Raw genomic sequence first — 16,583 nt, forward strand, 5'->3', positions numbered from 1 at the left:
CCACAGAACCTCCTATACCCCTCTCCCTCAGTAAACTTATTCTTATATAATTTTTACAATATCTTTTGTCCTCCTTTCTTTTATATAAAGGAATTATACACACACACTCTGGCAATCCCATATATATATGTATCATGTCTTTTTTTTTTTTTCATACATACCTGTGATAAAGTTTAAATGATAAATTATGCACAATAAATGGAGAATTTTCTCCTTTTTCATGGATGGGAAGCACTTCACGGCTTCTCTGTGGCTTTGAAGAAGTGCCACTATTGCTACTTTTTTATGCTTTGGTGCCATTATTGAGCAAAATTAAGGGTTATTTTTGGGCCATGGTAAACCCTGAATAACTGAATCTGTGGATACAGGGGTTCTACTGTATAATACAGTGGACCCCCGCCTTACGAACGCATCGCGTTGCGTTAAATCCACCATACGAAGCATTTGAACGCAAAAATTTTGCCTCGCCTCACGATAAAAAACTCGCCTTACGTGATTCGTCTGGGATGCGTCCCACGTGTGGCCTCAGTGCCAGTGCGGTCGCATCTACGTATACATTCGGTACATTTCACATTATCCCAGTGTTTGTAGTGCTTGTAACTGCAAAATAAGTCACCATGGACCCCAAGAAAGCTTCTAGTGCCATCCCTGTGGTAAAAAGGGTGAGAATTAGTATGGAACTGAAAAAAAAGATTAAGGAAATGTGTGCAAAGTGGGTTGAACTGCAAACCTTTACGGATGAAAATCACCCTGACACAGCTACTGCAAGCCGTGTTGGCAACCTATACAATGACAATGTTATGGCCCATTTTAGGAAAGTCTTAAAGGAACGGGAGGTACAGAGCTCTATGGACAGATTTGTTGTGCGACAGAGGTCCAGTGACTCTCAAGCTGGTCCTAGTGGCATTAAAAGAAGAAGGGAAGTAACCCCGGTAAAAGGACTTGCTACCTCATGTCCTAATGGAAGGGGATTCCCCTTCTAAACAATAACTTCCACACACTCCCCTCCTCCCATCCCATCAATCATCACTAGATCTTCAATAAAGGTAAGTGCCATGTATTCTATTCTTAGAGTAGTAATTGTGCATGTCTTCTTCAGTTTGTGCATATTAAAATTAACATTTAATGTAGTAAAAAAATTTTTTTTTTTTTTCATACTTTGGGGTGTCAGGAACGGATTAATTTGATTTCCATTATTTCTCATGGGGAAAATTAGTTTGGCTAACGATAATTTCGGCGAGCTCTCAGGAACGGATTAATATCGTAAGACGGGGGTCCACTGTACAGTGGTACCCCGAGTTTTGGCCATAATTCGTTCCAGAAAGCTGTTCGAGTGCCGTTACCGAACGAATTTGTTCCCATAAGGAATAACATAAATTACAGTAGTCTGTTTCAGACCCCCAAAAATACACTTACAATAATACACTTACATACCATACCCCGGCCGGGATTGAACCCGCGGTCAGAGAGTCTCAAAACTCCAGCCTGTCGCGTTAGCCACTAGACCAGCTAGCCACAATAAGATTCGTCCAACTAGGTATATTTCTACACCTAGTTGGACAAATCTTATTGTGGCTAGCTGGTCTAGTGGCTAACGCGACGGGCTGGAGTTTTGAGACTCTCTGACCGCGGGTTCAATCCCGGCCGGGGTATGGTTTGTTTGCAATCGTGTCATTACGATTTCGTGAGTCATGTTGACGGCAGTGAAGGGACTTGAGCTAGAGCTCGTCACGGCCATGCTAGCTGGAGATTCGTCTGTAAAAACTTGCATTTGTGGTCACAGTGGTGCCTGTGCTAACCTTCCTATGGTGTAGAAATATACCTAGTTGGATGAATCTTATTGTGGCTAGCTGGTCTAGTGGCTAACGAGACGAGCTGGAGTTTTGAGACTCTCTGACCGCGGGTTCAATCCCGGCTGGGGTATGGTTTGTTTGCAATCGTGTCATTACGATTTCGTGAGTCATACACTTACATAATTGTTCGAGCTGGGAGCTGTACGAAACTCAGGGTACCACTGTACTCATATAAATGCACACATGGTGTGTGCCAAAATCTGTGTCAGTGGGTATTGGCTAATTTTGATGGCCTTATATAGGTGTTGATATTGGCAGAAATTTTGGTAACGTCTCATTCCTACATTATATATTTATAAGTCTGTTAATAGCGTGATTATTATGTTTACACAGGATGCTGCAGGGCAAGTTAGAACAACCTATCTCCAACCCTCCATCTCCAGCTGACTTTAATCAGGGAGACCGAGCGAATAATCTTTCCTCACACATCCAACACCTGCGCGATGAAGTTTCTAGGTTTAGGGAGCAGCTTACGACTGCACAGGAAGAACGTAAGTATGTTGTGTTTTGTTGGGAGTTATTGCCTCAGCCTTAACCCTTTGAGGAGTCGCACCCCCCTGATCTGAAATTTGCTCTCAAGATCGGGGAATTTTCAAAAAAGAAAAAAATCTTATGAAACGATAGAGAATCTTTTTCCGGAGATACTAAAACTTATTTTATTTTTTTATTATTATTATCACACTGGCCGATTCCCACCAAGGCAGGGTGGCCCGAAAAAGAAAAACTTTCACCACCATTCACTCCATCACTGTCTTGCCAGAAGGGTGCTTTACACTACAGTTTTTAAACTGCAACATTAACACCCCTCCTTCAGAGTGCAGGCACTGTACTTCCCATCTCCAGGACTCAAGTCCGGCCTGCCTGTTTCCATGAACCCCTTCATAAATGTTACTTTGCTCACACTCCAACAGCACGTCAAGTATTAAAAAACCATTCGTCTCCATTCACTCCTATCAAACATGCTCACGCATGCCTGCTGGAAGTCCAAGCCCCTCGCACACAAAACCTCCTTTACCCCCTCCCTCCAACCTTTCCTAGGCCGACCCCTACCCCGCCTTCCTTCCACTACAGACTGATACACTCTTGAAGTCACTCTGTTTCGCTCCATTCTCTGTACATGTCCGAACCATCTCAACAACCCTTCCTCAGCCCTCTGGACAACAGTTTTGGTAATCCCGCACCTCCTCCTAACTTCCAAACTACGAATTCTCTGCATTATATTCACACCACACATTGCCCTCAGACATGACATCTCCACTGCCTCCAGCCTTCTCCTCGCTGCAACATTCATCACCCATGCTTCACACCCATATAAGAGCGTTGGTAAAACTATACTCTCATACATTCCCCTCTTTGCCTCCAAGGACAAAGTTCTTTGTCTCCACAGACTCCTAAGTGCACCACTCACCCTTTTCCCCTCATCAATTCTATGATTCACCTCATCTTTTATAGACCCATCCGCTGACACGTCCACTCCCAAATATCTGAATACATTCACCTCCTCCATACTCTCTCCCTCCAATCTGATATCCAATCTTTCATCACCTAATCTTTTTGTTATCCTCATAACCTTACTCTTTCCTGTATTCACTTTTAATTTTCTTCTTTTGCACACCCTACCAAATTCATCCACCAATCTCTGCAACTTCTCTTCAGAATCTCCCAAGAGCACAGTGTCATCAGCAAAGAGCAACTGTGACAACTCCCACTTTATGTGTGATTCTTTATCTTTTAACTCCACACGTTTTGCCAAGACCCTCGCATTTACTTCTCTTACAACTCCATCTATAAATATATTAAACAACCACGGTGACATCACACATCCTTGTCTAAGGCCTACTTTTACTGGGAAATAATTTCCCTCTTTCCTACATACTCTAACTTGAGCCTCACTATCCTCGTAAAAACTCTTCACTGCTTTCAGTAACCTACCTCCTACACCATACACCTGCAACATCTGCCACATTGCCCCCCTGTCCACCCTGTCATACGCCTTTTCCAAATCCATAAATGCCACAAAGACCTCTTTAGCCTTATCTAAATACTGTTCACTTATATGTTTCACTGTAAACACCTGGTCCACACACCCCCTACCTTTCCTAAAGCCTCCTTGTTCATCTGCTATCCTATTCTCCTATTTTCTTAATTCTTTCAATAATAACTCTACCATACACTTTACCAGGTATACTCAACAGACTTCTTTCTTTCTTTCAACACACCGGCCGTATCCCACCGAGGCAGGGTGGCCCAAAAGAAAAAACCAAAGTTTCTCCTTTCAAATTTAGTAATCTATACAGGAGAAGGGGTTACTAGCCCCTTGCTCCCGGCATTTTAGTCGCCTCTTACAACACGCATGGCTTACGGAGGAAGAATTCTGTTCCACTTCCCCATGGAGATAAGAGGAAATAAACAAGAACAAGAACTAGAAAGAAAATCGAAGAAAACCCAGAGGGGTATGTATATATACGCTTGTACATGTATGTGTAGTGTGACCTGAGTGTAAGTAGAAGTAGCAAGACGTACCTGAAACCTTGCATGTTTATGAGACAGAAAAAACACCAGCAATCCTACCATCGTGTAAAACAATTACAGGCTTACGTTTTACACTCACTTGGCAGGACGGTAGTACCTCCCTGGGTGGTTGCTGTCTACCAACCTACTACCTAGGACTCAGCAGACTTATCCCCCTATAATTTTTGCACTCTCTTTTATCCCCTTTGCCTTTATACAAAGGAACTATGCATGCTCTCTGCCAATCCCTAGGTACCTTACCCTCTTCCATACATTTATTAAATAATTGCACCAACCACTCCAAAACTATATCCCCACCTGCTTTTAACATTTCTATCTTTATCCCATCAATCCCGGCTGCCTTACCCCCTTTCATTTTACCTACTGCCTCACGAACTTCCCCCACACTCACAACTGGCTCTTCCTCACTCCTACAAGATGTTATTCCTCCTTGCCCTATACACGAAATCACAGCTTCCCTATCTTCATCAACATTTAACAATTCCTCAAAATATTCCCTCCATCTTCCCAATACCTCTAACTCTCCATTTAATAACTCTCCTCTCCTATTTTTAACTGACAATCTTCCACTTATACACATATCCATTTGTTCTCTAGGCTTCCTTAACTTGTTAATCTCACTCCAAAACTTTTTCTTATTTTCAACAAAATTTGTTGATAACATCTCACCCACTCTCTCATTTGCTCTCTTTTTACATTGCTTCACCACTTTCTTAACATCTCTCTTTTTCTCCATATACTCTTCCCACCTTGCATCACTTCTACCTTGTAAAAACTTCTCATATGCTAACTTTTTCTCCCTTACTACTCTCTTTACATCATCATTCCACCAGTCGCTCCTCTTCCCTCCCACACCCACTTTCCTGTAACCACAAACTTCTGCTGAACACACTGACACTACATTTTTAAACTTACCCCATACCTCTTCGACCCCATTTCCTATGCTCTCATTAGCCCATCTATCCTCCAATAGCTGTTTATATTTTACCCTAACTGCCTCCTCTTTTAGTTTATAAACCTTCACCTCTCTCTTCCCTGATGCTTCTATTCTCCTTGTATCCCATCTACCTTTTACTCTCAGTGTAGCTACAACTAGAAAGTGATCTGATATATCTGTGGCCCCTCTATAAACATGTACATGCTGAAGTCTACTCAACAGTCTTTTATCTACCAATACATAATCCAACAAACTACAGTGGACCCCCGCATAACGATATTATTTCAATCCCGAAGTTTGTTTGGGTACCGTTATAGACCGAATTTGTTCCTATAAGAGATATTGTGAATTAGATTAGTCCATTTCAGACCCCCAAAAATACACCTACAAAAGCACTTACAAAAATACACTTACATAACTGGTCGAGTTGGGAGCTGATCGTTGTGCAGGGGTCCACTGTACTGTCATTTCGCCCTACATCATATCTTGTATACTTATTTATCCTCTTTTTCTTAAAATATGTATTACCTATAACTAAACCCCTTTCTATACAAAGTTCAATCAAAGGGCTTCCATAATCATTTACACCTGGCACCCCAAACTTACCTACCACACCCTCTCTAAAAGTTTCTCCTACTTTAGCATTCAGATCCCCTACCACAATGACTCTCTCACTTGGTTCAAAGGCTCCTATACATTCACTTAACATCTCCCAAAATCTCTCTCTCTCTCCTCTACATTCCTCTCTTCTCCAGGTGCATACACGCTTATTATGACCCACTTTTCGCATCCAACCTTTACTTTAATCCACATAATTCTTGAATTTACACATTCATATTCTCTTTTCTCCTTCCATAACTGATCCTTCAACATTACTGCTACCCCTTCCTTTGCTCTAACTCTCTCAGATACTCCAGATTTAATCCCATTTATTTCCCCCCACCGAAACTCCCCTACCCCCTTCAGCTTTGTTTCGCTTAGGGCCAGGACATCCAACTTCTTTTCATTCATATCATCAGCAATCATCTGTTTCTTGTCATCCGCACTACATCCACGCACATTCAAGCATCCCAGTCTTATAAAGTTTTTCTTTTTCTCTTTTTTAGTAAATGTCTACATGAGAAGGGGTTACTAGCCCATTGCTCCCGGCATTTTAGTCGCCTCATACGACACGCATGGCTTACAGAGGAAAGATTCTTTTCCACTTCCCCATGGACAATAGAAGAAATAAAGAAGAACAAGAGCTATTTAGAAAAAGGAGAAAAACCTAGATCTTTTCTTCTTTCAACACACCGGCCGTATCCCACCGAGGCGGGGTGGCCCAAAAGGAAAAACGAAAGTTTCTCCTTTTACATTTAGTAATATATACAGGAGAAGAGGTTACTAGCCCCTTGCTCCCGGCATTTTAGTCGCCTCTTACAACACGCATGGCTTACGGAGGAAGAATTCTGTTCCACTTCCCCATGGAGATAAGAGGAAATAAACAAGAATAAGAACTAGAAAGAAAATAGAAGAAAACCCAGAGGGGTGTGTATATATGTGCTTGTACATGTATGTGTAGTGTGACCTAAGTGTAAGTAGAAGTAGCAAGACGTACCTGAAATCTTGCATGTTCATGAGACAGAAAAAAGGACACCAACAATCCTACCATCATGTAAAACAATTACAGGCTTTCGTTTTACACTCACTTGGCAGGACGGTAGTACCTCCCTGGGCGGTTGCTGTCTACCAACCTACTACCTACAAAAACCTAGATGTATGTATATATATATATATATGCATGTGCATGTCTGTGAAGTGTGACCAAAGTGTAAGTAGGAGTAGCAAGATATCCCTGTTATCTAGCATGTTTATGAGACAGAAAAAGACACCAGCAATCCTACCATCATGCAAAACAGTTACAGGTTTCTGTTTCACAGTCATCTGGCAGGACAGTAGTACTTCCCTGGGTGGTTGCTGTCTACCAACCTACTACCTATACTGAAACTAAAAGTGTGAAATTTGATGGAAAACCTTTGGAATTATGCCTTCTCAAAGTTAGCAGTCTCAGCAATATTTGTGCATCAGCGATTTCATCTACCTTGAGCCCTATTTTCAGCCAATTCCATTGTTCCAGTTGACCAAACTCATAGCAATTTCACTAGCATTCCTTTTGTTCTGTCGAATGAGTACAAAAAATTCCTCATTTACCTAATTCAACTACCCAATAAAGTAGTCAGAAATCGGTAATTTGGCCAATTTTGCACGCAATTCAGAAATTGCCAATTTCAAAATAGGGTCCAGAATAAACAGTGTAGGTATTCCTGGCACTAAAACATTTCCTCTGTTCATTAATCACATCTCCAGGCCCCTCTTATATTATGCTTTCTTTCCATTTTGAATTTGATGGCGAGAATATTTTGAGGAACTTTTAAGTGTCAACGAAGAAAGGGAGGCAGTAATTTCATGCACTGGACAGGGAGGTATACCATCTTTTAGGAGTGAAGAAGAGCAGAATGTAAGTGTGGGGGAGGTATGTGAGGCATTACGTAAAATGAAAGGGGGTAAAGCAGCTGGAACTGATGGGATCATGACAGAAATGTTAAAAGCAGGGGGGGATATAGTGTTGGAGTGGTTGGTACTTTTGTTTAATAAATGTATGAAAGAGGGGAAGGTACCTAGGGATTGGCAGAGAGCATGTATAGTCCCTTTTATAAAGGGAAGGGGGACAAAAGAGATTGTAAAAATTATAGAGGAATAAGTTTACTGAGTATACTAGGAAAAGTGCATGGTAGGGTTATAATTGAAAGAATTAGAGGTAAGACAGAATGTAGGATTGCGGATGAGCAAGGAGGTTTCAGAGTGGGTAGGGGATGTGTAGATCAAGTGTTTACATTGAAACATATATGTGAACAGTATTTAGATAAAGGTAGGGAAGTTTTTATTGCATTTATGGATTTAGAAAAGGCATATGATAGAGTGGATAGAGGAGCAATGTGGCAGATGTTGCAAGTATATGGAATAGGTGATAAGTTACTAAATGCTGTAAAGAGTTTTTATGAGATAGTGACGCTCAGGTTAGGGTGTGTAGAAGAGAGGGAGACTACTTCCTGGTAAAAGTAGGTCTTAGACAGGGATGTGTAATGTCACCATGGTTGTTTAATATGTTTATAGATGGGGTTGTAAAAGAATTAAATGCTAGGGTGTTTGGGAGAGGGGTGGGATTAAATTATGGGGAATCAAATACAAAATGGGAATTAACACAGTTGCTTTTTGCTGATGATACTGTGCTTATGGAAGATTCTAAAGAAAAATTGCAAAGGTTAGTGGATGAGTTTGAGAATGTGTGTAAAGGTAGAAAGTTGAAAGTGAACATAGAAAAGAGTAAGGTGATGAGGGTATCAAATGATTTAGATGAAGAAAAATTGGATATCAAATTGGGGAGGAGGAGTATGGAAGAAGTGAATGTTTTCAGATACTTGGGAGTTGACGTGTCGGCGGATGGATTTATGAAAGATGAGGTTAATCATAGAATTGATGAAGGAAAAAAGGTGAGTGGTGCATTGAGGTATATGTGGAGGCAAAAAGTGTTATCTATGGAGGCAAAGAAGGGAATGTATGAAAGTATAGTAGTACCAACACTCTTATATGGGTGTGAAGCTTGGGCTGTGAATGCTGCAGTGAGGAGGCAGTTGGAGGCAGTGGAGATGTCCTGTCTATGGGCAATGTGTGGTGTAAATATTATGCAGAAAATTCGGATTTTGGAAATTAGGAGAAGGTGTGGAGTTAATAAAAGTATTAGAGGGCTGAAGAGGGTTTGTTGAGGTAGTTTGGTCATTTAGATGGAATGGATCAAAGTAGAATGACATGGAGAGCATATAAATCTGTAGGAGAAGGAAGGTGGGGTAGGGGTCGTCCTCGGAAAGGTTGGAGGGAGGGGGTAACGGAGGTGTTGTGGGCAAGGGGCTTGGCCTTCCAGCAAGCGTGCGTGAGCGTGTTAGATAGTGAATGGAGCCGAATGGTATTTGGGACCTGACGAGCTGTTGGAGTGTGAGCAGGGTAATATTTAGTGAAGGGATTCAGGGAAACCGGTTATTTTATATAACCCGACTTGAGTCCTGGAAATGGGAAGTACAATGCCTGCACTCTAAAGGAGGGGTTTTTGATATTGGCAGTTTGGAGGGATATATTGTGTATTTTTATTTGTATATACTTCTAAAATGCTGTATTCTGGGCACCTCTGCAAAAACAGTGATATGTGTGAGTGAGGTGAAAGTGTTGAATGATGATGAAAGTATTTTCTTTTTGGGGATTTTCTTTCTCTTTGGGTCACCCTGCCTCGGTGGGAGACGGCCGACTTGTTGAAAAAAAAAAACTATAATGTAAAAAAAAAATACTTTTTGTTAATATTTTTGTACGTGTGGAATGGATTAATTGGATTTACATTATTTCTTATGGGGAAAATGGTTTCTCCATTTGTAAATTTCACCTTTCATCACTCACTCTCCAGAACGAATTAATTAGGGAATTCGAGGATCCACTGTATATACATACTCAAATTTTTCCAAAAACTCTTAAAATTAGAGTGTCTAATGTAAAGGCTCATCTTGTATGACTGAAAAAATAAGTGATTTTTTATTTCAGATAACCGCACAGCTCAGCAGTATGCTAATGAGGAACGCTTAATCCGTGAAGAGAATCTTCGCTTACAGAGAAAGCTACAGATGGAAGTTGAACGAAGGGAGGCTCTCTGTCGTCATCTGTCAGAGTCAGAGTCTAGTTTAGAAATGGAGGAAGAACGTCACTATAATGAGATCACTTCACAGCGGCATCGAACACTGTCTAGTCCAGTGCCGTATAATCCTTCTCCAAGTTCCTCTAGACCACTCTCACCGGGTAAGACAAAAACCTCCATTTTGCTTATGACATCTCTTACTAGCTACAAAGTTTGTTTACTCTGAGACCTGACTGAAGTCAGATTTTGCTATTGACTTCTTGGTCAGCCAGGCTGTTGCTGCTAGCAGCCTGGTACACAACTTGTACACTTTTGAGAATTTTATGTAATTGTTGAATAAATGTCAACACCATATGTGGAACAATTCAAAACTTCAACAAATTGGAAATACATCTTATGATATGTTTTAGCTGTTCTGGACCAAAATGAATCTAATGATTTATCTTCAACCTGAGGGTTAGTTCTTAATCCAGTAATAATAATTTTTTAATTTCTTTTTATTAAGTCGACTGTTGATTAAAACAGTAGTTATGTTTTGGAATACAGTGCCTATCAAAAAATAATCTAAAATGAACTGAAGAACATATGAGAAAATAGTTAAGTTTCTGGACACCCCTCCCCCCACCACCACCACCAGAAAACTAAAAAAAAAAAATTAAACATTGTAATTTTTTAAGCCCTAAAAATAGTCTAGGTTTTCTATTCCTCACATTATAGATGTTGCTGTTTGTTGATGTAGAACTGGTGGAGAGGATTGCTGTGATCCTGTATAATACCTGTACAAACATTTGAGAGACAGTTTCACAGCTGTCACCTGCCACAAGTATCACCAGCCACTACCTCAACCACTTGCAAACATCACTAAAAATATCACATACTATCAGCTGTAAGGAAAAAATTTACTAAATAAATATGCCTATAGTAATATCCTTAAAATGAGTGTAAGCTATCCCCAAAAATCTGAAAAAATGATCAAGAAAAACCTCAGGTTGCCACTGTCCTATTATTCTTTGGTTTAAGAAACCATACCCCGGCCGGGTATACCTAGGTATACCTAGTTGGACGAATCTTATTGTGGCTAGCTGGTCTAGTGGCTAACGCGACAGTCTGGAGTTTTGAGACTCTCTGACCGCGGGTTCAATCCCGGCCGGGGTATGGTTTGTTTGCAATCGTGTCATTACGATTTCATGAGTCATGTTCTTTGGTTTAAGGATTGCTGTGGGCCAAGGGTCTGTCTCTGTCTTAATGCTGTCAGATTGATAACCACAACGCTCTTCTAAATAAGCTATATTATTCATACTAATAATTTTATTTAAAAATAAAGTATCATTTGACTTGCATTTTCTATAATAAAAGTAATAGTACTAAGGAACAGAGGGTGGAGGGAAGTTGGGAGGTTGGAGAGTGGGAAGAACGAGCAGTTGTTAACGTTGCCAACACACTCGCACATTCTGTATCACAAAATATGAGCTCGACTAAACTGTTACACAATATACATGAAGTACATACAGTGGACCCCGGTTATCGGCTGGTTTGGTTATCGGCCAACTCGGTTATCGGCGGGTTTTTTGGTGCCCGGTTATCGGCCGTTTGCTTGGTTATCGGCAGTTTTGGACGCATCCATCCGCCGGCTGGGGCAGCTTGCCCTTCAGTTTGGCTTTGTCTCTTGGTGGCTGAGGAGGCTTCCGCTCATACATCCAAACATTTCACTTGTTTACCATTGTTTTTAGTGGTTTTTCTTGCAGTGCAACTGTGAAATAAGTAACCATGGCTCCAAAGAAAGTTCCTGTGGTAAAGAAAGTGAGAAACACCGTGGAATTTAAGCGTGAAGTGATTTAAAAGTTTGAGAGTGGTATGAAGGTGGTGGAACTTGCCAGGATGTACAGCAAGAATAAATTAACAATTACATCCATCCTGGCAAAGAAAGAACAAATCAAAGATGCTAATGTTGCAAAAGGGACAACTTTTCTAACTAAACAAAGGCCACCAATAATGGAAGAGATGGAAAAGTTATTATTATTGTGGATTAAGGAAAAAGAATTAGTGGGAGACAGTGTAGTGGAGTCTACTATTTGTGAGAAGGTAAGGCAGTTAGTTGCATGAGGATCTTGCAAAGAAAATGCCTGGAACAAGTGCTGCAGTTCGTGAATTTAGGGTCAGCAAAGAATGGTTTGATAGATTTAAGAAGTGTAGTGGCATACACAGTGTTGTAAAGCATGGTGAGGCTGCAAGTTCTGACAAATGTGCAGCAGAACAGTATGTTCACAAATTCCAGGACTATGTAAAGGCTGAAAGATTCGAATCCCAACAAGTTTTCAATTGTGACGAAACAGGCCTGTTTCGGAGGAAGACAGTTCTGGAGGAATCACTTCACTATCCTCCATTGTAAAAGCCTTACAGGTAAGGCTTGAGAGGGAGTGACTTTCAGGACTTTGAACTCTGCTTGGAGAAAACTGTGGCCAGATTGTGTCCAAGAGAGGGATTGTGAAGGGTTTGAGACTCACCGTGACCCTGACTCTGCCGACCCTGTGGACTCTATTGTGTCTTTGGGGAAGTCCCTAGGGTTGGAGGTGAGTGGTGAGGATGTGGAAGAATTGGTGGAGGACCACAGGGAAGAGCTTACCACTGAAGAGCTGCAAGAGCTGGCCTGGTTATATAGTAAACCCCAATCAACCATCGCTACTATTGTGGCCAAGAAAACGGCAATCAAGGAAGCTGTTCTTGCCAAAGGTGCAACTTTCTTTTCGAAACAGAGATCGCAAGTGATAGAAGATGTTGAGAGACTGTTATTGGTGTGGATAAACGAAAAAGAGATAGCAGGAGATAGCATCTCTCAAGTGATCATATGTGAAAAGGCTAGGAAGTTGCATTAGGATTTAATTAGAAAAATGCCTGCAACTAGTGGTGATGCGAGTGAATTTAAGGCCAGCAAAGGTTGGTTTGAGAGATTTAAGAAGCGTAGTGGCATACATAGTGTGATAAGGCATGGTGAGGCTGCCAGTTCGGACCACAAAGCAGCTGAAAAATATGTGCAGGAATTCAAGGAGTACATAGACAGTGAAGGACTAAACCCTGAACAAGTGTTTAATTGTGATGAAACAGGCCTGTTTTGGAAGAAAATGCCAAGCAGGACCTACATTACTCAGGAGGAAAAGGCACTCCCAGGACATAAGCCTATGAAAGACAGGCTTACTCTGTTGATGTGTGCCAATGCTAGTGGTGATTGCAAAGTGAAACCTTTATTGGTGTATCACTCTGAAACTCCCAGAGTGTTCAGGCAAAAGAATGTCCTCAAGGAGAATTTGTGTGTGCTGTGGAGGGCAAACAGTAAGGCATGGGTCACTAGGGACTTTTTCTATGACTGGTTACTCCATGCATTTGCTCCCACTGTGAAAAATTACCTAATTGAAAATAAATTTGACCTTAAGTGCCTCCTGGTATTAGACAATGTCCCTGGTCATCCTTCAGACGTGGCAGAGCAACTTTCTGCAGACATGAGCTTCATAAAGATCAAGTTTTTGCCTCCTAATACCACTCCTCTCCTGCAGCCCATGGACCAGCAGGTTATTGCAAACTTCAAAAAACTGTACACAAAAGCTATGTTTGAAAGGTGCTTTGTAGTGACCTCAGAAATTCAATTGACTCTAAGAGAGTTTTGGAGAGATCACTTTAATATCCTCAAGTGTGTAAACCTTATAGGTAAGGCTTGGGATGGAGTGACTAAGAGGACCTTGAACTTTGTTTGGAAGAAACTGTGGCCAGAATGTGTAGACAAAAGGTATTTTGAAGGATTTGAGGCTAACCCTGAGAAGCGTATGCCAGTTGAGGCAATTGTGCATTGGGGAAGTCCTTGGGGTTGGAGGTTAGTGGGGGGGATGTGGAAAAGTTGGTGGAGGAGGACAATGAAGAACTAACCACTGATGAGCTGCTAGATCATCTTCAACAGCAAGAGGCCAGACCTGAGGAAACTGCTTCGGAGGAGGGGAGAGAGAAATTGAAGAAGTTGCCTACTTCAAAGATTAAGGAAATATGTGCAAAGTGGCTTGAAGTGCAAACCTTCATGGATGAAAATCACCTTCACACAGGTATTGCAAGCCGTTCTGGTGACTATTACACTGACAATGTTGTGAAACACTTTAGGAAAGTCATAAAGGAACGAGAGGTACAGGCCTCTATGGACAGATATGTTGTGCGACAGAAGTCCAGTGACTCTCAAGCTGGTCCTAGTGGCATTAAAAGAAGAAGGGAAGTAACCCCGGAAAAGGACTTGCTACCTCAAGTCGTAATGGAAGAGGATTCCCCTTCTAAACACTAAGACCATCCACACTCTCCCCTCCTCCCATCCCATCAATCATCACCAGATCTTCAATAAAGGTAAGTGTCATGTAACTGTGCATGTCTTCTTCAGTATGTGTGTATTAAAATTAATATTTCATGTGGTAAAAAAAATTTTTTTTTCATACTTATGGGTGTCTTGCACAGATTAATTTGATTTCCATTATTTCTTATGGGGAAAATTAATTTGCCTAAAGATAATTTCACCTAACGTTGAGCTCTCAGGAACGGATTAATAGCATTAGGCGAGGGTCCACTGTACTTACTTGTAGGAAGGCAGGTGTAGGTAGCCCTGGCTCCCTCTCTCATATTTAATATACGATATTTAAAGCAACCCAAGGAGATAAAATACACGTACAGTACACTCATTATTTACCTTAATATATATGTAGTCTTAATGTAGGGTGGGAGGTGAGTAATAGCCGGTAGGTGTACCTATAGACTACTACTCACCTTCCTACCTACACCGGCCCAGAGCCATATTATTACCATCGACATACTTTGTTCAATGAATTTAATCGTTTCTAACAACTACCTTTTGATGCCATCATAAACGAAGGGAGAAGTAATGAATAATTCACGATGAGAATTGTAAAAAAAAAAAAAGGCAGAGTGGGGAGTGACTAGGCCAAACGCAGATTCATACACGTTTTCTCTAATGCTAGACCAGAGAAAACGTAATGTTTCCCTCCACCGACTCGCCCCTTGATAACATATAAACATTGCATGTTTATATGCTATGTAATGTGTTTCTTATACAGTGGACCCCAGTTCACGTTATTAATCCGTTCCTGAGAGCTCATCATAAAGCAAAAATTATCGGAAAGTGAATCAATTTTCCCCATAAGAAATAATGGAAATCAAATTAATCCGTGCAAGACACCCAAAAGTATGAAAAAAAACTTTTACCAAATGAAATATTAAGTTTAATGCAATAGAATAATTACAATAACAATAATAACAATAGAATAATCACAATAGAATAATTGACACTTACCTTTAATGAAGATCTGGTGATGATTGATGGGATGGGAGGAGGGGAGAGTGTCAAAGGTTTTAATGTTTAGAAGGGGAATCCCCCTCCGATAGGACTTGAGATAGCAAGCCCTTTTCCGGGGTCACTTCCCTTCTTCTTTTAACCCTTTGAGGGTTTTGGTCGTACTAGTACGTCTTACGCTTAGGGGTTTTTGTCGTACTAGTACGCATAAATTCTAGCGGCCTCAAATCTCGCAGGAAAAGGCTGATAAGCCTAGATGTGAAAGAATGGGTCTGTGTGGTGGGTGTGCGCAGTAGGAAAAAAATCTGGGACCCAGTGGTGCATTGTGGGAATGCCATCATAGTACACAATTTCCACCGTGCCCTGCGGTAAGAAGTTCCTCACTCCTCGGCGAATTGGGACACTTTTGTTCCCCAGTGACAGTTCTAATACAGATGGAAGTGACAGTGAAGATGAGTTTCAAGGTTCTGGTGAGGTTTTGACCGAAACTAATGACCATAATATGGGTAATAGTGAGGAAAACCCAGACAACCCACAGCCTTCCACCTCTGGTGCTGGGCCGTCGTTCAATTGTACCAGAATCAAAGAGGAAACTCCTATTTTCCAAAATCCCAGACTCAGATGTGAGCATTGGTGATGATAATGATAGTGATTATGAACTACAAGCTCTTCAAACTTGTTCCAAGAATGGAGGAGGAGGAGGAGGAGGCAGAGGAGGAGGAGGCAGAGGAGGAGGAGGCAAGAGGAGGAGGAGGCAAGAGGAGGAGGAGGCAAGAGGAGGAGGAGGCAGAGGAGGAGGAGGAGGCAGAGGAGGAGGAGGAGGAAGAAGAAGAGGAGGAGGAGGAGGAAGAAGAGGAGGAGGAGGAGGAGGAGGAGGAGGAGGAGGAGGAAGAGGAGGAGGAGAAGGAGGAAGAAGAAGAATACGTAATGATAACAATAATACATAATAATAATACATAATAATAATAATACATAATAATAATAGGTAATAATAATAATATGTAATAATAAATGTTCACCCATGACAGTAACAAGATAAGGGGAGATAACATCTGATAAGTGCTGACGTTTGATGAGGGTAAATGAGGGTAGAGCTGATGCCAAAAGATGAGATGAACATCGCCCTCCCTTTGTTTTTGCTGGTATACTAACATTTCTGTCTGTCTATTTGCCTGTCTGTCAAGCTCCCTGTCTATCCATCTAGCTCTCTGTCTC

General features: G+C 41.3%; 1 protein-coding gene across 2 annotated transcripts in view; it reads left to right on the forward strand.

The window, feature by feature from the left end:
• The first annotated feature begins 2,161 nt into the window (after window positions 1-2,161).
• LOC128694169 (coiled-coil domain-containing protein 6-like) overlaps window positions 2,162-16,583 on the forward strand; it is a 50,625-nt gene continuing 36,203 nt past the window's right edge. Inside the window, exons 1-2 of one of the 2 annotated variants that reach the window (XM_070093829.1) lie at window positions 2,162-2,344; window positions 9,946-10,197. In XM_070093829.1, the coding sequence (XP_069949930.1) occupies window positions 2,188-2,344; window positions 9,946-10,197 (409 nt within the window). In that variant the 5' untranslated portion in view covers window positions 2,162-2,187. The remainder of the gene's footprint in view (window positions 2,345-9,945; window positions 10,198-16,583) is intronic. The other variant, XM_070093828.1, reaches the window with a different exon arrangement.

Source organism: Cherax quadricarinatus, chromosome 43 (assembly GCF_038502225.1).
Source record: "Cherax quadricarinatus isolate ZL_2023a chromosome 43, ASM3850222v1, whole genome shotgun sequence".
Taxonomy (NCBI): Eukaryota; Metazoa; Arthropoda; class Malacostraca; order Decapoda; family Parastacidae; genus Cherax; species Cherax quadricarinatus.